Raw genomic sequence first — 23,358 nt, 5'->3', positions numbered from 1 at the left:
ATGGCCGACCAAACATTGGAAGTAAACACAGCTGTCAAGGATCATGTAGAAAAAACCGAGAATGAGGAGCCAGAAGTTTCGAGTCTTCCGACGAACGAAGAGCCCTGTGACAGGCAGGGTCGGGACTCTCCAGAGGAGCCGCATCCGGCCGCTGCAGAGAGCAACTGGTCGGCTCCGATCCTGTCTCTGGCTCGGAAGGCCACGGAGACGATCAGCATCGGGATGAGCTTCGCCGCTGCCCCGAGAAAAGCCTCTCAGGATTCTGCTGTGAGTTCTCCAGGCGAGAAGGAGGCTGAGAACAATCGGAGGAGCTTCTCAGAAACGCTTCCCGGTAAGCTGCAACTGTTTCCCACTTTATTCAACCCAACTAAGTTTCTTCCAAGTTGCAAAAACCAAGCGTGTTACTTCCTCTTTAGTTTCTATCAGCTGTCAGACACATGACTGTGGCCATGGAATGGAGTTAAATATCTGATTATAAGCAGTCATCTCACTGTGTTTGTGTTTTTATGGAGAAGTAGCGCCTGTTTTGCTGATGTAGCTTCTTTATGTATGTATTTATTTCACAGTTGTGCCTCTCAAAGACCCCATGGCGATAGAGAGATCCAACCTCCTCAGTATGATGAAGTTAAGCATCAAAGTTTTGATCCAGTCCTCCCTGAGCCTGGGCAGAACCCTGGACTCTGAGTATCCTCCTCTCCAGCAGTTTTTCCTGGTCCTTGAACACTGCCTCAAACATGGTCTTAAAGGTGAGCTTTCTGCTAGATAGGAGCGGACATTTCTGTCTCCTTGAACCCCAGTCGTCCTCGGCAGATGGCCGCTCACACCGAGCCTGGTTCTGCTGGAGGTTTCTTCTGTTAAAAGGGAGTTTTTCCTCTCCACTGTCGCTACAAGCATGCTTAGTGTGAGGGATTGCATTCGAGTCAATGAGTCAATGCAATCAACTGGTTTTCCTTTGATAGAAAACTTTGAATCAATTTGACTTTATGAAAGGTGAACTGTAAAGTGCCTTGAGATGGCATGTGTTGTGAATTGACACTATAGAAATAAACTGAATTGAATTGAATTTGTTTTCTGTAATGACAGAGTTAGTCAGCATGACTGACTTTTATATTTTCTGTTCTTTCAGCCAAGAAATCGTTCATTGGACAGAACAAATCCATATGGGGACCTCTGGAGCTAGTTGAAAAGTTGTGTCCAGAGTCTGCCAACATTAGTACAAGTGCCAGAGACCTGCCTGGTATCAGGTATGTTGTCCGCAGTTCCTACATAGACTGGAAAAGTAGGGAATTTGTGTACTTTTTGGACTGGATAAGTATAAAAAAGGGAAAAGTGATGTAAAATATGCAGGAACCCTCCATGTAAAAAACCCTTCAGTCTGTATGATTATGTACATTTTCTGCTACTTTACTGCAGAACGGGCTTAGGAAGAGCGCGTGCCTGGCTGCATTTGGCGCTAATGCAGAAAAAAGTAGCAGACTACTTGAAAGCCCTGCTGGACCACAAAGACCTCCTGAGGTTGGTGGATTCAATCAGTAAGAATTTACCCTGCAGCAAGAAAACGTCACTCATGTAAATTGAGTTTTTTTTCCATTCCAGAGTAACTTTGCTTGTTTCTCAGATTTTTTTTTTTAAACGTATGTCACATTTATTTATTTTTTTGTCTTTTATTTCATCAAATTTTTAATTTTTCCAAGTTTTTGTTTGCATTTTTCTGCTCATTTATTCACATTTATTATTGTTTTTTTATTTTTTTTCTAAAAATGTTTTTATAGATTTTGTATTTTCATTTTTTCCAGATAAAGGTTTATGAATTGCATTTTTTCAAATTGTGTTTTCCAGATTACCTTCTTTTTACTGTCCTCTGGAAAGAGGAACATTTCTATTGGTTTGCATGAATGACTATTTTTTTATTGATCAAAGTGCACATCAAAAATTAAAAAAATACAAAATTCTGTTTAAAACGAAAATATGAAAATATAATAAGTCTAAAAAGAAGTAAAAGAAAATGCAAATCTTTAGGGAAAAACTTAAAAGAATAAAATCAGGGGGAAAAAAGCAAAGTTATTCTTTTTTTTTTTTTTATTGCTTTCAAAGTTAATTTCTGGATTGCTTTCTCTTTTATTTTTTTTTATTTTGATTCGGCAAATGTAATCTTTGCTTGAAGCAATCTTGGAACAAATATCCCCCCTTCCCCACACTTTACATGTGGATTTTTTTAAAGAGGATAATCATTTCATTTTGTTCCTTCACGTGTGCATTTTAACCCCCCAGTGAGTTTTATGACTCTGGAGCTCTAATGCTGGAGGAGGAAGGCGCAGTGATGGGGGGGCTGCTCGTTGGCCTCAATGTCATAGATGCTAACCTCTGTATTAAAGGGGAGGATCTAGATTCTCAGGTCAGTAATCCAGAAAAAAGCAGCTTGAACTCTAGTTTCTGTTTGAACATTTATCTGATAATTACCTTTCCTCTCACCTTAAGGTGGCGGTCATTGATTTTTCCCTCTACCTGAAGGATCCTACAAGCAGCGAGACCCCAAAAGAGTTGGTGGATTCAAATTGCTTCTGCCCTAAACAATTATCTTAAGTGTTTATTGAATGCTTTAAAGTTTCTTTTTTCCTCTCAGCGATGCAAAGATGACAGCCATACTAGACCAGAAGCACTACATAGAAGAACTGAATCGGCACTTGACCGGCACCGTCACCGACCTGCAGGCGAAGATGGACTCTTTAGAGAAGACCAACAACAAGCTCGTCGAGGAGGTTTGCAGACTATAAAACCATAAGAGCCCTGTTTTAATCTTCACCAACTAAATAGAGTAAATGTTTTCTCCGTAGCTGACTGCAGCAACGGACAGAATCAACTCTCTGCAGGAGGAGCAGCAGCAGCTCAGACAGGAGAACGACTCCATCTTGCTGACGAGCCAGAAAAAGGAAGAGGTTCGGAAGTACTTTAAAACTACCAGAATCAAAAAAGAAAAGAAAGAAAGCTAAAGGAATGAACCATGATTTTATGTTTTCAGGCAGCACTTCAGGATAGCCAGGTGGAGCTGGAGACATACAGACAGACTCGCCAAGGTTTGGATGAGATGTACAACATGGTGTGGAAACAGTACAAAGAAGAGAAGCGGATTCGCCAGGTTTGTTTCTGATGAGCTGCTGTAAAGGAACCAAACATGTTTATAGAGCTAGGAACAATAATATACATTTCTTTTTGTTTTATTAGTTAAAGTTCAGGGTGACAGACCAAAACAAGTTACTACACAAATGATAAGTAAAACTAAAATAAGACAAACCTTTAACTGAAAAGTGTGGAGTGATGGTTGGTACACCTGACCTGCAGTTCTAGAAACGTTCTGGCTACAGTGGTTCATTCATCAGTATTATGCAAAAAGTAGAATTGTGCTTGGTTGATGTATTTCTGAGTAATCCTCATGAGTTCTGCTGCCTGACCAAAAGCCCCTTCCTTTCTGGTGAAAACAAGAGCCCCCTTTAGGAATCACCTGCCTGCAAACAAACACCCCTCTCTCCCATCAGAGGGGTAATTAAAACCCAGGTCACAACGTTTGCAACGACTTTTTAAACTTAGATCCGTTTTTTTTTTTTCCCACCTCACACTGACTGCGTATAGAGAGGCTCCTACTATGCAGAGCAGATCCAGATGTCCAGATTTTTTTTATTTTTTTTTTTTATTCTGTCTCGGTGTCCCACAAACTGTAACACTGACTTAAATTTGGGAAAGATTATAAAAAGCTATGGCTGCAAAGCCCAACTTCAGAGAATAGACTGCTCAAACCAGAACAGATGGAGGATTTTAAAAGGCTTATATTAAAAATATAATGGGAACTATTTTTAAAGAATAGACAACTTATATGCTGAGTGAGGCAGTGAGAGGTTATTCTCAGAGAGAGGTCTGTGGAGTTGAAGTTTTGTTTTTCATAAACAGGGAAGAGTGATAAGTTGAGCTTACCTGCTCTATTTGCCCCTCATTGTTTTGTTTTATATGAGGCTCAATGAGGATCACCATTTTATTACAGCTGTTTTCTGTCCACCTGAGGTTTTTTTTCCCTTGAGGAGAGTGGTTAGCTGCACTTTCCTGCACTGTCCCTCATTGTTTTTGCGAGGCTCAAAGAGGATCACTACTTTATCCGTTTTCTGTCTTCCTGAACTCCTATCATGGATGCATTAATCTGTTTTTTTTTAAGACTTATACTTTTATTATTTTTTACAGAGCAATTATACAGCCATACATCAATGGTACATAACACAAATGTTGACAATATAAAGTCTTCCATAAAATGAACATCTTAGCTAAATATCTTATGATCTCAGCCTCACATTTGTAGGCTCATCATCCTAAAACCCTAAAATAAGTAGGGATGCACGATATAATCGGCCCCCTATCGGTATCGGCCTTAAAACTGAATATCGGACATCGGCCACCCCACCGATATTTAACCCGATATTTGATCAGCTTCTGAGTTTCTAAAGTCTAAAAAAATAAATAAATGCTACTTCTTCTTTTTCCTCAAAAACTTTTTTTTTACAGACTTAAAAACTTCTAAAGACGAGGGGAAAAATATTGATACATTAAAATATCCCAATATCTTCATATGCTGATATATTGCCATTTAAAAACACCATATCAATCTCTTTTACTAATGAAATATTGCTATATGTCATCGTTATGCTACGAAATCCCCCGAAAATTCACAAAATTTTGCCATATTTTTATATGTTGATATATTGACGCCTTATCGATCTATTTTACTGACAAAATATCACAAGAATTTGCAAAATGTCGCGAGAGTTTGTAACAGAACGATGAAATTCCACGAGATTTTGAAAGTAAAATAGATCGATACCGCGTTTTTAAAAATCGATTTGATATCAGCATATGAAAATATATTTGAGTATATTATTTTTCAAAGTGTCAGAAATGGATAACAAAACTGCTATTTTCAATGACTACTTATTTTTGTCCAGCTTTAACATCGGTATCGGTTATCGGCTACATGAGTTTTAAAATATCGGCATATCGGCCAAAATCCCAATATCGTGCATCCCTAAAAATAAGGACACACTTTGGGCGGAATAGCTAAACATCTTATGCCAAGAGACAAACTTGTTGAGCTTATTTACATCAGCATAGCTTCTGCTGGCCCCCAGCGCAGGCTAAAAGTGGTTTTTTGAAGTCTTAATGAGTAGGTTATCTTTTCCATTTTATACAATTCTCTTACTTTTTGTACCCATAAGTCATAGGAAGGAGGCTCCAACGGCATCCACCTGATTGTAATGCCTCATCCCAAAAGTTTTGAAGTTTGGGACATGACCAAAAAATTTGTGTATGATTGGGGACCGCTGGGCCAGTTTCTCCAACACAAGCTTGGTACTCTAGGATCCATCTTGGCAACAAGACCTGGGGTCCTGAAATATCTACTAATAATTTTCCATTTATATTCCCGCCACGTATTGGAGTTTGTAGCTCGATGTGCCTCAGTCCAGATTCCCTCCCATGTTTCCTCAGAGATTATTCTGGCCGTCTCTGCCTCCCATCTTTGTTTTGTCCAAGTGGGATCGTTAGTGTTCATTGACAGAAACATACTTTATAACTTTGGAATCAATTCTTTATCACCTCCCCTTTTCTAGTAATGAATTTCAATTGCTGTGGGATTAAGTACTCTTTCCCAGTCCCTGTGTGCAACTAGAAAAGAGATTAATGTTTTTTAAGTATGTTACTGATTGTTTATGCTTGAGTCTGCTATATGCACTTTGCGACTCCAAACCTGACTGTTTGCCTGTGCAATTGACAGATTTTATTTTGTATTTCCCCCAAAGCGGGTGCATTTTACTTTGTAATTGCCTCTCGCTTCCTGTCGGACCCATGAAATTGCTGCTGAGTTGTTGCGTAGTCTAAATCAGAGCTATGCAAGCCGTCTTACAGAAAACAGAGCGCAATGATCATGGATCAAAGGTTAGATTAAGTCGGTATTTTAGCAGCTAATCTACACAAAGCAGCAACCTCTCTTTTTATTAGCTTGTAAAAATCATTTTCAGAATCTATTCAGCCTTCGAAGTGGTGTGATACACGTACAGAATTAAATTAGGCAGCACCCAGACAGGGTGACGCTGCTTTACTTTGAAGGCAAATCATTGGGGCTTTTTTAAATCACAGTTGGAAGAAAACGACTATATTTCATATATATTAATATATCATAGTGCTGTAGGCATTATTTCTTAATATATTTATCTATGGGTGATTTTGAGGAGCTTAAATAACAGAAGAGGGAGATAAAAATCCCAAACCTACACGGGCCTGTGTGAATAACTGATTCACCTTCTGTTAAAACTGCTCTTAAACGTGGTTCGTCACATTTTCAGCCACACTTAGAACCAGTTACCTCCTCATCTGTTCTCAAACAAGTCACTTAAATTGACTTAAAAGCTAGAAGTCCTACGGTGATCCTTAGAAATCAGTTTGGAAATGTTTACAAAGCCACTTTGAGGACCCTAGTAGAACACACTGAGACCCGTTATCCACAAATGGTTAAAACGTGGAACAGTGGCAAACCTTCAAAGGAGGGACTGGCCAACCTAAATTACCCCGAGAATGAAGCGACAACTCCGCTTAGAGGTCATAAAAGACCTTCCACAAGATCCAAAAAGTGCTGCGTTCATTACCACGTTGAAAGGTCGGTTTAGACTTTTGGTAAAATATTCTGGGCACTGATGAGATAAAAGTTGAACGTTTTTGCAATGTTTGTGTCTCGTTATTCGGTGTAAAGGAAACGGTATTTCAGAAAAATAAAACATGGTGGTAGTGGTGTGATGGTCTGGGGCTGTTCTGTCGCTTTAGGACCTGGAAGACTTGCTCTGATAAATGGAACCATGGATCCTAAAGGAAAACGCCTGGCCGTGGCATCAACCAGAAATGTACACCAGGACAATGATCCAAAACACACCAGCAGGCCCTCCTCTGAATTACTGAAGGAAAACTAAAACCTTTAAAAAGAAAGTTTGTTGTATTAAAAAACCACCAATGTGGCCAAAATTATTGCAATTCTGTCAAAATGAATGGGCCGACATTGGAAAAGAATCAATTAAAGCTATTGCTGCTAACGCTGGTCCTGGGAAATAGCTTTTTCACACAGGGCCATGTATGTTTTTTTCCCCCAGCTTTATTTATAAAGAAAGTCATTAAAAAAAGGAAGAATTTTGCATTGACTTGTGCTTTATTTTAATAATATTTGATTTTGTTTGCTGTTCTGAAACATTTAAGTGCACCAAACCTGCAAAAAAAGAAAAGAAATCAGGAAGAGGCAGAAATTTTTTCCCTTTCATGTTACCCTGACAGCTTTGCACAATTTAAGGCAAGGCAAATTTATTTGTATAGCACAATTCAGTACAATGCAAAGTGCTTTACATGATTAAAATATAGGAAAATAAAACAGAATCTAAGCAAGTAGGAAAAAAACTAAAATAAAAAATGCAGAAGCAAAAAATAATATTAAAAACAGTTGGACTAAAGAAAATAAAAAAGTTGAACTAATGATGTTTCAGTTGAACTGTTTAACTAGAACAGTCGAAGGCGATCCTAAACAAATTTGTTTTTAGTCTTGATTTAAAGGAACTTTTACAGATTTCTAGAAGTTTGTTCCAGATAAGCGGAGCATAGGAACTAAATGCTGCTTCTCCATTTAAGACCTAAATTGCATCTTTGAGGTGGCAAGTTTCTCAGTTGGATTTAGGTATGAACTGGGAATGAACTATGCAAACATGAATCTGTGTTAAACTCCTTTGTTCTTGAAGGTAAACCTCTGTTTAGAGAATCAAGTCTTTGCAACCTCTTATGCAACCTTTTATACATTTTAGTCCTCTGTTAACTCAATCTTTTATTAAATCAATCTCGGAAAATAAAGTAAAAACACTATAGCATGATGCTGCCTCAACCGTGTTTCCCCTCTATAAGGGTGTGTGTAGGTCAATCACATGGACACTCTTACAGGGCACTCTACTCACATACTCTAGAAAAGAGAAAATGTATTTGACTTTACTTTCTGTCCTTATTTTATGTGATTGGAAGGAGTTGGAGCGTGAACTTGAGCTCCAGGTGGGCCTAAAGAAAGAGATGGAAGTGGCCATGAAGCTACTGGAGAAAGACATTAACGACAAACAGGACACGCTGGCGGCGTTACGGCTCCAGCTCGACCAGGTCAAGACTCTTAACCTGCAGATGTTCCACAAAGCGCAGGTAGGAACAGAGGAGCATAATGTGTTTCATAACAACCACACTGTACATACTGGCTTCATGTTAACTGGGTTGTCTCCTAGGACTCGGAGCGACAAGCAGAGAAGAAGCAGGCGGAGGCGGTGCAGCTGGAACAGAGAATAAACAACATGGAGAAAACCATGGTGGAACTGGAGCGGCGGTGTGCATTAACACTTGCAGGATTTGCCCCTGTTCTGTATTAAAACATTCGCTTAATTAGTCCTCTTGACTTTTCAGACTGCAGAAATCGGAGCAGGAGCGCAGGCAAACCGACCAGTCGGACAAAGACATGAGAGTGGAGCTGGAAGGGAAAGTTGACACGTTCGAGAAACAGTTGACGGATTTGGAAAAATTAAGGTAAACTCAAACAGAAGACGATTACAAGATTTCTACAGCACTATGAAATAATAAAAAAAAACCTATTGCAAACTAAGAAAACGTCCAAACAGCTTAATAGAACATCAAAGCTAAAAGGTAATGATTTTAAAGCGAAATGCATCTCTTTTCTACACAGAATGGGTTTAGAAAATGAGCTTCGCTCAGAGAGAGAGCAGAGGCAGAGTTTGCAGAAGGCTCTGCAACGGGAACAGGACAACAGTGTTGAACTGCGCACCCAGCTGCAGCAGCTCCAGGGCCTCAGCACGGTCAGTTCACCTCACACACAGGTAGAAATATCAAGTTCAATAATGCCAGGAAATAAAAAAATCCAACTTACTTTAAGAATTTCCAGTGTCTCAATAGCTAACTGCTAATAGGTTTGGTCTCTTGACAATTTCACATACAATTAGTAAAAATCGATACAGAAAAATAAAATTGAAACCCTGTAAGAGGGGAAACGCTGTTATTAGGCATATAACTGGAAGTGGAAGCAAAAGGTGTGCAGAAGCATCAGGATTGAGAAATTGTGAGAGCTCTCTTCTGTTTCACCATTACTAGTCTCACACATGTACCAAGTTCCAATGATACCCCCTGAATTAAAAATCAGAATATAAATATATTTAGAGTTTTTTCTTTTTCTATAATAATGTTGTTGTGAAACAGAATAGCATGTGGGCATGGTTTCAGTGGACAACCACCCAGCGTCTCATGCTTTTTTTCCCTTACTTTTGAGACTTAATTTTATGCACTTGGTTTTTTTTAATCATTTAAATTTGGTTGGGTGATTAATAGCGCTCATTTATACTTTACATGGTCTTTAACAAATATTCTAAGCTAAAATCCCTTTATTTCTACCGTACACCTGAAATGATAAGAAGCATCTTAGCTATGCTAAAGAGAAAAAGGAAGAGGTGTACTTGGAAGTTGAAGTCATGTTTTCAGATGAGGTCAATTCTGCTTTATATTTAGGAAGTTTAGAAAAGTATTCATTTATAAGATGGGATTTTACCTGTAATTGAATAACTGAAACCAGCTTGGTTTTAAGATGTACCTGTTCACACATAAGCTTGATTTAAAAGTATTTGATTTTCACATATAGGCTACAAAATAGAATTCTCCCGAAAAGCTGCATGCTTTTCTACAGAAGAGGATTAGGGCCACTGGGGGAAAAAAAAGTTAGCTGATTTTAAAATTTTATTTCAATTTAGTATGGGAAAGAAGTCGGAATTCTGACTTTTTTCTCGGAATTCTGACTTTTTTCTCGGAATTCTGACTTTAATCTCAGAATTTTGGATCTTAATGTAGATGGGCAGCATGAAGGAAGAGATGTGGGAGCACTCAGCTTCACTGACAAAGATGTATGAGGTGGCCAGTGACACATTGGTGGAAAATGACGGAATCAGGCAACTCTTTACGTGCCTGAGGGGTCCCCTCATTAATAGAGGAGCAGAAGGTCATTAAAACAAGAGAGCTAGTCTCTAAAACAGACATGGCTATGGCTTAATGCTAACACGTTTGTTAGCTGTCAGAATTCTGAGATTAAACTTGGAATTCTGAGATTAAATTCAGAATTCTGAGAAAAAGTCAGAATTCTGACTTTTTTCATGTTACACTAGAATAAAATTAAAAAATCAATTCAATTTTTTTTTCCAGTGGCCCTAATCCTCCTCCGTACTTTGCTTTTTAATGAAGGTTGCATTTATACTTTGTGGGCACTATGAGGATCGACCTGGGTACTTAAGACCTCAGCACAAAAGCACACTGCTTTAACCCACTAGGCAAACACTCCCCTCCTAATATGAAATTAAACTTTTTTATTTGTTGCTTCTCTTGCAGGAGCTGCAGGATTTAAAGAAAGAGAAAAAGCAGCTGCAGCAGAAGTGTGAACAGCAGGAGCAGACACTCCAGGAGATGGGCTTACATCTTAGCCAGTTAGTAGCAGCAGCTTTTAACAGCAAAGCTTCCTGCTTAATGGAACATCTTTAATTCCGTTCTCTATCCTCACTCAGGTCTAAACTGAAGATGGAGGATTTTAAGGAGGTCAATAAGGCCCTGAAGGTAAATATTAATAATTTGATTAAAAAATACTTCAAAATGTTGCAATTCTAACAAAAAACTGCAGGATTTTTTTAAACTGAAAATAAAAACGTTTGATCCCACCTTCGCAGGGCCATGCATGGATGAAAGATGATGAAGCTACACACTGCAAACAATGTCAAAAGGAGTTCTCCATTTCACGTAGAAAGGTTTGTTTATTTTTAAACTCCCATCTTTTGTTATCTAGTGTGGCAGATCTCTTACTCTACTTAACATCTGTGCAGCATCACTGCAGAAACTGCGGCGACATCTACTGTAACAGCTGCTCGAGCAACGAGCTAGCCTTACCGTCCTACCCTCGGCCTGTGAGAGTGTGCGACGTGTGTCACACGCTCTTGTTGCAGAGAAGCTCCTCCACAGGCTCCTGACAGAAAAACGCTGCAGAGACTTCTTCTAACCACTAATGTTAGGGGACTAATAAGAGGGTTTGGTGTTTAGTGTTTGTTGGTCAACCTGAAATTCAGGTGCCACGTTTGTAACCAAGATGACCATGTGGACTAAAACTGATTTATACACTTTACTAGCAGAGAATAAACACTGGGCTAGCTGTTGGATACTAAACATTAACCCTGAGATGCATCATTGTCCCCTAAATTTCAGACCAATTACAGATGCTTTAGTTTTTTTTAGGTTTATTAAATGTTTTCATCATTAATTTGGATAACATTTAAATTTGCGGTTGGAATCAAAGTTGTTTCTTTAAGCCAAGAACTTGATCTTTGCATCTCTAATAATCTCACATAACATAACTGGATGTATGTCACACTGATAAAGACTGTTAGGCTTTCTGCTTATTTCTAACTTCAGCGGCCTTGTTGCTGGATGCAGGTTTATGTAAAGTAATTGTTAAATCTTAAATAATCACACTATTAAAGAATGTATTTAATGATTTTGTAGATCATGTCAACTTCTACTAAACCTGTTTATAAAACCAGGGATTGATTGACTTTTTTAAATAAATTAATAAAACTTGTCTTTCCAGCGCTTATGTCATTGTGGTATTTCAGACTACTTTATTCACTTTGTGCACAGAAAATACAAATAGCATTCAAAGCTGTAAAAACCTCCATGGTAGCAGATTTTAGGTTCATTTGCCATCCGGTAGCCCTCTTCAAGGAAAAAAAAAAGTAAGAACAGTCATAACATCAAGAAACAAAACCCCTGCGCACCTTGAAGTCAAACATACATTTCAACTGAAACACTGAACCAGCAAAATGAGGTCAAACATCCAAAAAAATACAAGTTTTTTTTTTTCTGCTCATGCACTCAAGAGTCGTCCACCAGCATGGGAAGAGTTAACCTTCAGAAACGGGCCGGTGTTTGGAGAAAACATCAAACTTCAGGACAGTGGAAAATTAAACATGTGGGGGGTTTTGTAATGAGTTGGGTCTGAGAGGAATGGGGAAGACAACACTTCGGTTACATTTCTTGTGACAAACAAATCTCGCATCTCTCTGTAAATCACCGGCTTAAAAAAAATATAAACCCCCTCCCCTCCATATTTTCAGAGAAAACAACCTCACCTCATCAGCCTATGTTTAACAAAGTGAGACATTTTCCAGTCTTTTTCAGCAAAATGCTGAGTTAAAAACATCAAATTAAGGGTTGAGAGTGAGAAAAAAACAAAAAAAAACAAACTACATTCCCCATCCCCCACCAAGTCCATTCATCGAGCCTCTGCTTCCGCCTCCACCACCGCCATAGTAACTGCTTCCCATCCCGCCCTGGTTACCTAACAAGAGAGAGAATAGACACCATAGGACCCAAGGGTTCACTTTAAACAGTCATGCACGGTAAAATGCGCTACATCTGTTATGAGGGACACCAGAAGGTTTTCCCTTAAACGTGTGTATTAAACCATTAACGTTTATAAAAGGAATTGACTTGGTTTTTTGTCTAATAGGCATCAGGTGATGTTTCACTATTTCATAGCACAGCAGGCTTTTATTTTATATAAGTTTTATTTTATATAATTTTATTTAGTAGATGCATTTCATTATTATTTTAACCAACAGCCAAAATTAATTTCATGCATTTTTGCTTAAAATTTAGCTAAATTATTTTTTCTCAGCATAAGCAGCTGCTTATTTAAGAAAAAAGGGAATAACAAACATCAGGGAAGTGTTGCTTTTGATAATTTGTTAATAAACACAGTAATCAAATATTTCACATTTTAAGCTAAATAAAACAGGTGTGACTTATAAACTCAGAAATAAAGTGTTTAATCAAATATGAAAGTAAAAAAAAAGAGCCAACACTCACTGTATTCACTGTAGCCACCCATGCTTCCTTGGCTGTTGTACCCACCAGAGTACCCTGAGCTCAACTGGCCTCCGCTGTATGAAGACTGGTTACCTGTGGTGGAACAAACCGAAAGGGGACTAAGAGGAAACTCCAGCTACACATTTATTACATAAAACCTTTGAAACAAAACCACTTTGATCAAAATCAGATTTCAGAACAATTACAGAACCCTCTGAACACATTGGCAAATTTTACACGAAAAGACGTGTAAAAAGTAGGGACGTTCCAATCTGACAAGCTTAAAAAAAAAAATAAAAAAATCGGTCTGCACCTATATCCAATATTAGGCTGAAGTTTCTGTGTTAATTTCTCATGGGTAACTTGTTTTCACAGTAATATTGCTTGATGAAGCATTTTCTAACATTCTACATTATAAAGTAATAAAAGCCGGTATGATTCATGCCAATATCGGTATCGGCCAATTCTCAATATCACTGCGGTATCCTACTGGAAATGAAAAAGTTGTATCAGGACATCCCTCGTAAAACGTTTTCAAATTAAGCACTTAAAAACAGGTCATTTTCTGATCCTGATTACAGGTGCTGGTCATAAAATTAGAATATCATGAAAAAGTAGATTGATTTCAGTAATTCCATTTAAAAAGTGAAACTTGTATATTATATTCATACATTACATACAAACTCATATATTTCAGATGTTTATTTTGTTTAATTTTGATGATTACAAATGACAACAAATGAAAATCTCAAATTCATCATATCAGAAAATTAGAATATTGTGAAAAGGTTCAAAATTGATGGCCCCTGGTGCCACACTCTAATCAGCTAATTAACTCAAACCACCTGCAAAAGCCTTTAAATGGTCTTTCAGTCTAGTTCTATAGGCTACACAATCATGGGGAAGACTGCTGACTTGACAGTTGTCCAAAAGACGACCATCGACACCTTGCACAAGGAGGGCAAGACACAAAAGGTCATCGCTAAAGAGGCTGGCTGTTCACAGAGCTCAGTGTCCAAGCACATTAATAGAGAGGCGAAGGGAAGGAAAAGATGTGGTCGAAAAAAGTGTACAAGCAAGAGAGATAACCGCACCCTGGAGAGGATTGTGAAACAAAACCCCTTCAAAAATGTGGGGGAGATTCACAAAGAGTGGACTGCAGCTGGAGTGAGTGCTTCAAGAACCACCACACACAGACGTATGAAAGACATGGGTTTCTGCTGTCGCATTCCTTGTGTCAAGCCACTCTTGAACCACAGACAGCGTCAGAAGCGTCTTGCCTGGGCTAAAGAGAAACAGGACTGGACTGCTGGTGAGTGGTCCAAAGTCATGTTCTCTGATGAAAGTAAATTTTGCATTTCCTTTGGAAATCAAGGTCCCAGAGTCTGGAGGAAAAGAAGAGAGGCACTTCATCCACGTTGCTTGAAGTCCAGTGTAAAGTTTCCACAGTCAGTGATGGTTTGGGGTGCCATGTCATCTGCTGGTGTTGGTTCATTGTGTTTTCTGAGGTCCAGGGTCAACGCAGCCACATACCAGGAAGTTTTAGAGCACTTCATGCTTCCTGCAGCTGACCAACTTTTTGGAGATGCAGATTTCATTTTCCAACAGGACTTGGCACCTGCACACAGTGCCAAAGCTACCAGTACCTGGTTGAAGGACCATGGTATCCCTGTTCTTAATTGGCCAGCAAACTCTCCTGACCTTAACCCCATAGAAAATCTATGGGGTATTGTGAAGAAGAAGATGCAATACACCAGACCCAACAATTCAGAAGAGCTAAAAGCCACTATTAGAGCAACCTGGGCTATCATAACACCTGAGCAGTGCCACAGACTGATCGACTCCATGCCACGCCGCATTGCTGCAGTAATACAGGCCAAAGGAGGCCCAACTAAATACTGAGTGCTGTACATGCTCATACTTTTCATGTTCATACTTTTCAGTTGGCCAACATTTCTATAAATCCTTTGTTTTTATTGGTCTTCAGTAATATTCTAATTTTCTGATATGATGAATTTGAGATTTTCATTTGTTGTCATTTGTAATCATCAAAATTAAACAAAATAAACATCTGAAATATATGAGTTTGTATGTAATGTATGAATATAATATACAAGTTTCACTTTTTAAATGGAATTACTGAAATCAATCTACTTTTTCATGATATTCTAATTTTATGACCAGCACCTGTATATTGAGAAATACCAAACTTTTAATCCAAATATTTTTGATTTATTGGTTTAAGAGACAATATAGAGAAGTAACTTTACAAAATCATCGGTGACACTTTTTGAATCCCATTAAATACAAGTTGCAACTGTATTTATTTTTTTTTTATCAATCTTTAAGTAACTCCTGACTTCCTGTTTCTTCCCTGGAAATAATAATGGCATGACACAAAGCTACATATAGCCCCTCCCCCAAAAAACCTATTGTAATTTAGAAAAGTAAAAAGCATTTCTGCATAAAAGTTACTTATTGGAATTACTCCATTTTCATTTGTTATACAAAAAATTTAATTTGATCCAATAAAGTGGATCAAAAAATACAGATGGAAACCATGAAATGGCTTTATTAACTAGAAGATGAGGGGTGTTTTAAGCTACTAATAATCTGGTTCCCTTACAGCCCTGATACCTACTCATGCCACCCATCATCTGACTGCCATAGGCGCCGTTACTGCCCCCTGCTGTGGAGTTTAAGAACAGCTCCACGTAGCGGTGCTCTGCAGAGGAAAATAAGTCATTATGATCGAGTAACTTCCGAATGGAGCTCTGTTAAATACAGTTATTTCAAAGTGGATCCTAACAAACTCACGCATGTTGGCTTTGTCTTTGGACATTGCTGCAACGGCATCTTCGTGTGTCGCAAACTCCACATCTGCCTCCCCCGTCACCCTCCCATCTGGGCCGACCTCAATGTGGACCCGAACAGGATTCAGCGGAGAGAAGAACTATAAAAGTGAGGGAAAACAAACGTTCGCTCAGGAGATTCTTGATAAAATACATACTCCACTCTGAAGCCCATGACAGTGAGGCGTCTCTTACATTGTATATATCTGTCTCTGTGGCTCTGTATGGCAGCCCCCTCATGTGGACGCAGTGGCCTGTTGTGCTTTGAAAGGAAGAGCCGCCGTCCCCATACCGCCCATCAGATACACCTGCACACACAATCAGATTAACACACGGTCTTATATGGACTTTACACCTTAATCTTGTTATCATTAAGAGCAGCACTGGTACAGAGAACACGTTCTACAGCAATGGTTAAAAGAATGTAAACGAACACCCACCTCCTCCATAGCCTCCTCGACGCAGCCTTTCATAGGATCCTCCCCGGCCCATCATGTTGTAACCCCGTCCAGCCGAGGGCCGGTCGTAGGGGCTTGGTCTCTGCATCCCCATAGGCTTCCGCTGGGGTTCGTAGTGGGTCCGCACCTCAGCGCGGCTGCTCTTGAATATCTCAATGTACCTAAGAGTATAGAGACAAAACACTTAAGGCCCGGGAACGGGTGAGACTGCATTTTTTTAATACTGGGCTATGCAGATGCTGTTATGATGTATTCCATTGGTAGCAATGCCTATGAGTACCTAATAGTTATTAAAACAAGCTGAATTATTTAACAACTGAGTTTAAGAAATTTTCCAAATTAACAAGGACCTTGGTAACTTTGAACTTTTCTTATGGTTATCAGAGGCAATTTAGATATCTGATGCATAATCTCTCTCTTTACCATATCTGCCAGTGTCCTGTTTTTTTTCTTTTTGGAGAGAACTCCAGCCCTACTGAACACCACTCTAAAGCATTGCCTGTAGCAGTGGGCTCTAGATCCATGTTGCATTGGGACTGATGTTACCACGACAGAGAGAGAGTCCTAACCATTTAAATCAACCTGGATTCAAACAGCTTTTATCTTCAAATTTATTTTGTTTTCCAATCAGGGTCTCATATTATTCTTTTTTTTTTTTTTTTTTTATGGGCCCTAGCATTTTTTTTCCCACGGAAAATCTTTGATGTATGCAGAGTTTATTCTCATGTAGAAGTTTTTGTGTGTATTATTTAATCATTGTTTAAGTGTAGTGGAAGTTTAGCATTTGATTCAGATGTTGAATGTACACACCATAAGAAAAGCAACTTATCCAGCCAGCCAACCAACCATCCCCACCTGTGCCCTATTCTTTCCTTGTGTTTCTTTAGAGCCTTTTCAGCTATATCCTGTGAAGCAAACTGCACGAAGGCCTCCCCCGTACTCCTCCCCTGGATGTCCACCGGCAATGTTATCCCATTTGGCACGATTTCCAACCCTTCAACCCAAGGACAGATAACCCCAGCAGGGGACATATTAAATCACATGCCCAATAACAGTGAGAACTTTCTCTAAAGTGAGAGAAAATTTTACATCACATATACACCAGTTCAGTTTTAACTGGCCATTTTAAGGAGTCACATTTATTACACTCTGGGGATAAAGAAGAAAATGAAAGGATAGAGTAAGCATATGAAAAGGGCGGGATTCGTGTGGGACACCAGGATAGTATTGGAGTGTTGATGAACAAAGAACAGGAGCTTGGTGGGTGACATGAGCAAATTTACTGTTTTCCTGTATAAATCTAAACAGTGGTCTTAAACTGTAAATAAAAATAACGTATTAGGAGACAAAACTGGGAGATGGGAAAAAGAAAAAAACTTAAAACATGAGAGGAGATCTCATCAGGGGAAAGTAGAGATGCACCGAAAATTTGTCTGGGAACTAGAAATGGTCGATTTTCCAGCCTCTTTGAAAACATGCTACCTTCTTTGCCACACAGACCAAAACACCACTCAGCATTGCAGCCCTAAAGAGAACAAAACTCTAAATACACCATTTCCAGTAATGTGGATGTTATGGTATGAACGCAGAGGAAATCAGATGCAAATCATTCAACCTACAACAGAAAATGTTGCTTAAAAAAAAAAAAAAAAAACATGGGGGGTTTGAACATCTTATAAAAAAGGAGCCAACAGAACGTTTTGTAATCATCCCGATGAAGACCACAAGCCAAAACGCATTGGTCAGCAAATTAAAATCCACTTCCTAATACTTGCAGGAGTCTTTACCTCACTAGATATTTCATCCTCTAAATCCGTCAAGTTTTGGCACCTTTTTTATTTTAATTAAAATTCTGGACGTTCTGTTAAAACAGCTGAAGGAGCATTACTTGTTGAATTTTCTAACCAAAACCTTCTGAGTTTTTTTTTTTTTACCTTTTAAAGGAACAAACCGAGTTCAGAAATTCTGGCAGCCTTTTAGAAATCACCAAGCTTGGGTAAAGGTCTGCACCGGAAGTTTATACACCACCTTAAAGGAAGCTAAAGTAATGTTATGGCCTTTAAGTTTAAAACTTTTTAAAAAGGGTTAACCACAGACCAGAGACTGGTCCCTAATCTTTGATCGGTGCATCTCTAGACGACTGTAATACAATCAGACCCGAAAAAATTGAAGCGACTGCTCTACATGGAATATGGTGTGAGGATGAAAAAGGGCATTTACAAACACACTCCAGACCCTTAGAAAATGACCAAATAAAAACCTAGCTTCAAACTTTAAACTGCCTCCCATTTATGGGTTAATTTCCATTTATTTACAAAATCATGAGCTAGATCATTTTTATTAATCTACACTCTTTCCTAACACTGAAAGTTAATTATCCTAAAGATCCCTTCTTGCACAGAACCAGCAAGAGTCAGTGCTATAAAAGAAAAGAATAAAGAAAGAAAAATGGAGTACTAATGTTTAAATCACCAACCCTAAAGATTTTACAGTAACAACCAAAAACAATTCCTACCTGAGAAAAACTGGACGATCTCTTCCTTGCTGCAGCCAAAGGGAAGGCCCCGGAGGCGCACAAGTCCATCTCCTGCTGTCTCGGGACAATTTGGGCCAGTGTGCTTCATGACCCAATCCATCTCAACATTGTTGGATTTAAACACTGCATTGAGTAAAATAAAAAAATATATTTATGTTAAGAAAATGTCCAGGAATAATTACACCACATGCAGTGGAAAACAGCCTGCTGCTGTACGCACCCTCTACATATCTGTGACCCATGGTTTCTCTATCCTTCTTCACTGCTATCTTCAGATCTTCCTCGGTCTCCAGTTCCACAAATGCCTCTCCACTTGGACGTCCCTCTCTGGTGTAGGTGAAATGTATTCCACCTCCATTGTTCAGAATTTTGCAGCCTAAAAAGAGGTTTTAAAGAGAAACAATGCCAACGTTGCAAAGTGACAAGGCAAAAAAAAACATTAAGTAGATTTAGTGTTGACCTATCAGCCAACCGTAGCCCAGGCGAAAGAGCTTTAGGCTTGCAACTAGCAATAATAACCATTTACAGTGTAAGGAAAAGTATCACACCTAAGTGAGAATGTACTTTATAGAGATACTTTAGGTACTACTGAGTGGGATCATTTTAGTGTCTTGTTGCCTTTGTCGCCATGCACGAAGCCATGGGCAAATAAAGGCAGCATGACACCGTCAAGCCTTGTAAGATCAGTGAAACAGCATGCTCACAAAAAAAAAACAGATCTATGGTATAACTATCACACCGAGTCTGTTTTTTTTGGTATGTAAGGGAAATAAAAAATACCAAGATGGAAATATTAGCTATAGAGCAGGGATCTGGAGCTGCAGATCACAATTATTTTAATGATCGATTAATCTATAGATCCTTTTTATTTTATTTTTTTTACATTCATTTAACAAGAACACTAAATTAACATTCATGGTACAAAAAAGAAAGTTTGGCACATCTTAATTGGATTCTAAAGGGCAAAACATACATGGCAATATAATAATAAAACATTGAATTTGCTAACTGATCAATTTGTTAACTACGTTAAGCAAATGGTGTTTTAATATATACATTATATAAATAAAAGAAATGCTAAAATGAATTAAATTTCCATAGCTCACGGTGAGATCAGTTTATCACTTTTCTTAGTTGTGTAGGACGACTGAAATAAAAGCTAGTTTTTGAACTCAACATGATTGTTAAACTAATAATAATAATAATAACAACTAATAAATCACATGATCAGAACTGCTAGATAAAACAATATATATAAATAAAACTATGCCACTTAAGTTAGGGAAACAGCATATTTATAGACAAAGGTCAATTTATATTTAAATCATAATTAGTAGTTTTATATGCAATACTTAGATTTTTAGTAGTTTTGTCATTTTTTTTCTACAATATTGTCTATTAAATAACTCGTCTTTCAAACGCCCCTTGTGTTTTTGTCATTTCAGAGAAGAATGAATACTGAAAATGAAAATTCACAGAGGTTTTAATATAGAGCACACAGCTGTAAAATTGGTGAACACTCCTTGTGTTAAAAGACTGCATGACATGAGTTCACATTTACTGTTTAAAGGTATTTCTTCCCCTTTTGGTATACATACCTGCAAAAAACCTCTGTACTTCATCCACTGAACAAGACCAAGGCAGACCCCTGATTCGAACAACGTATCCCTCATCAGCCATAATTGGTCCCAACCCCTGCAAAAAAAGAAGAAAAAATATATTTTATTTTGCATTTATTTAACCAAGAATATGGTAAAAGGAGCAGTTTATCTGCAACTTTTGATTTTTATTTACACACAGATCCTGAATATCATCATACTTGGATACCAGTTAGTAGCACTTTTTCAATATCAGGAAGCAGAGCAGCTTTCCTTAATTATATTAAAAGCTGTTTCTTTTGATATCTACTATAGAAAACAAAAAAGAAACTATTTATGATTACAGTTTTTTTTCTAAGCTCTATGACGGCTCTGTAACAGCGCCCCCACGAGCCCATTTTGTATATTCCCCGCTATATATCATATCATATAAAGTACAGTTCTGTATGTGGTGCAAAACTACAACGAGACGAGAGAAAACATCGAACAATTAAACAAAACATGGCTACTTTAATAAAATATCTTAAAGGTTTGGAGTTAGCGTAAACTGGTAACAGTTTACGTGGCTACAAAAAAGTCGTAGCTAGCTGCAAATATTCAATCGACATTTCCCTTAAAGTCGATGCCTCTCGATAACACTGGACACTGTACCCCCTTTAAATGCTGTATATTAAATGACCTACAACTGTGTTTGTTATAAATTATCGTTTGGCTACAGCATTCTCGCGCCGCACCCGGATACAAGAACAATAGAGGCCCTTTCAACCAGCGCCATGTTCTTAGCTTCAGATGCTAACTTGTTAAACTAACGCAAAGGCACATCTACCGACTTTATTTTACAGACCATACTCTGATAGCAAAATAGTCAGGATGATAAACGATTAGCAATAATACAATTGATGAGAACGGTATATGGTTTTTAAACATTTACCTTTTGAGCTACGGAAGAAACACGCCGGAGATCAATGGCAGGAGCTACTATCTGATGCGGCTGAAAGCTCGTGCTGTGTTGCCAGGTTTGTCTGAATGGCCCCCTTCAGCACGCCCTTTCAAGGCATAACAGAAAAGGCATAGATCTAAACACCCACTTAGTAGTCACGTCTTTAAGACGAGATGGTTATATTTCTACTAATTTTAACTTTATGAATTAGATTCAAATCAGATGACGACGCAAGAGTCAAACATTTGTGGATTTTTTTAGAAACGTATTAAAAGTACGCAAAGTGTGGATTTTTCTGCGTGTCTGGCAATCCCCAGCAGGATGACGTTGCTGCCCAAGGCCCAGTCTGGTCTGGCCTTCAGCATTCCCTGGCCTATAAATCTTAGTAAAAGTGATATACAGTGATCATCACCATTACTTTCTATTTTATTAAAACCTTTGCATATGTAAGTCACTTTTAAACACCAATCAGAATTACAATTATTATTATTATTTTTTTAAATGCTTTACGCTGAAAGGAGATATTTAGATTGCTGTGATGAATAAGTGTAACAATAACATAGGTATAACTAAAGATGTAAGATCTGATCAACAAAAGTTGCTTTTGAAAGCAGTACGGGAAAGTATGCATGCTAATTAAAATAAATAAAACCTCTGCTTGTCTTATTTAAGCTGTTTAGTAACCAGATAGACTTTTAGATGGCAATTTTGTGAATCTGAAAGATGCTTTTCAAATAAAAATTGAGCAATTTAAATAATATATTTGTAGCACTTGTTTCTATGTATATGATGATTAATTTAGCCTAATATTTTTAATTTATACTCTAATAATCCCAGAGGGAAATTACTTCTTTGCATTTAACCCTACCCCTTGGGGAGCAGTGGGCTGCCATTGTGAGGCGCCCGGGGAGCAGTGTGGGGTTAAGGGTCTTGCTCAGGGACCCAGAGTGGTAGTCTATGGGAATGGGGGATCAAACTGACAACCTCAAGATTCAAAGCCCTATGCCCTAACCACTAGTCCCTTCTTAAATACAATTGAATGCTACATATTTTTTTCAACTAATAGCTAATATTTTATAAGCTTTAAATTTTGCTTATAGTTTAACAATATTCCCACAGAAAGCTTTAATTTCTAACAAAATTTGAACTTGTCAAATAACCATAGAGATTATGTACATTTTTGTGAAACTCAAGTCTTAATTAAATTTAATTAGGTCCAGTGGTCTCCCAGTTGGACTTGTTCTGTCCAATGAAGGATTTCTTGGCTGAAAAAACAGCAAAATATAAAAATGTAAAAGTCACTCATGCTGACTAACTCTGTCATTACAGAAAACAAATAGAATTTCATTTCAAAGATTTCAAAGCCAGGTAAAGAAAGATAATTGTACTGAATTAAAATAAACAAGAAAATTTATTTTAAGCATTTTATGTTTAGACGGATTTGACTATTTCCTATGAGTTCTTTTGGGTTTGTAAAAAAAATATGCAAGGCTTTTGTTGCAAATATATATATATATATATATATATATATATATATATATATTTTTTTTTTTTTTTTTGCAACAAAAGCCTTGCAAAACTGCCAGAAAGTCCCCAAATAAAGGATACATTCTGATTTTAAACATATATTTTCATATCAATAGTATTACTTTGAAATAAAAAAATAAAGTCGTTATGTAACATAAAAATCAAACTTCATCGAAATGTACAAAGTAGTATAATTATTGATTTTTCTTCCAAATGTGCAGATTTCCCAAGTGAATTAGAGTAAACTAATAAAACTAGTAACTAGTTTAGTTGGCCTACCATGTCATGTTCCCTCAGCAGCCTCGTGATATTGGTAAACCTAACATGACGTTGCGGTCTCATATTTGACAAGCAGAAATGTGGGCCAATAAGATGCAAAAGTCCATCTTGCTCAGCCAATAAGCTTAAGAGGATCCTCCACAGAGGCGGTCTTTCTGAGAAACAG

General features: G+C 37.9%; 2 protein-coding genes across 3 annotated transcripts; one reads left to right on the top strand and one right to left on the bottom strand.

The window, feature by feature from the left end:
- On the top strand, positions 1-11,728 carry rufy1 (RUN and FYVE domain containing 1). Its single transcript, XM_038284600.1, has 17 exons — positions 1-331; positions 567-746; positions 1,127-1,244; positions 1,414-1,515; positions 2,272-2,395; positions 2,479-2,540; positions 2,624-2,759; positions 2,835-2,936; positions 3,020-3,136; positions 8,080-8,247; positions 8,328-8,425; positions 8,503-8,622; positions 8,780-8,909; positions 10,480-10,574; positions 10,653-10,701; positions 10,812-10,889; positions 10,965-11,728. Exons 1-17 carry the CDS (start codon positions 1-3, stop codon positions 11,106-11,108), a joined length of 2,154 nt encoding a protein of 717 aa, XP_038140528.1. The 3' UTR covers positions 11,109-11,728.
- LOC119783214 (heterogeneous nuclear ribonucleoprotein H-like) lies at positions 11,729-21,509 on the bottom strand. Of its 2 annotated transcripts, none has more exons than XM_038284602.1 (11): positions 21,378-21,509; positions 20,447-20,543; positions 19,069-19,224; positions 18,828-18,971; positions 17,168-17,306; positions 16,295-16,473; positions 16,050-16,162; positions 15,820-15,955; positions 15,644-15,727; positions 13,003-13,095; positions 11,729-12,476 (listed from the first exon to the last, which is right to left on the bottom strand). In XM_038284602.1, exons 2-11 carry the CDS (start codon positions 20,526-20,528, stop codon positions 12,469-12,471), a joined length of 1,134 nt encoding a protein of 377 aa, XP_038140530.1. In that variant the 5' UTR covers positions 20,529-20,543; positions 21,378-21,509; the 3' UTR covers positions 11,729-12,468. The 2 variants fall into 2 exon arrangements, with proteins under 2 accessions (XP_038140530.1, XP_038140529.1); XM_038284601.1 differs by having other exon boundaries at positions 11,729-12,472.
- Between the last annotated feature and the right edge of the window lie 1,849 nt (positions 21,510-23,358).

This window comes from Cyprinodon tularosa, unplaced genomic scaffold (genome assembly GCF_016077235.1).
Source record: "Cyprinodon tularosa strain WSP-4 unplaced genomic scaffold, ASM1607723v1 ctg20, whole genome shotgun sequence".
Classification (NCBI taxonomy): domain Eukaryota; kingdom Metazoa; phylum Chordata; class Actinopteri; order Cyprinodontiformes; family Cyprinodontidae; genus Cyprinodon; species Cyprinodon tularosa.
The sequence above is the reverse complement of the archived record's forward strand: the minus strand, read 5'-3'. Positions and strand labels throughout refer to the sequence as shown.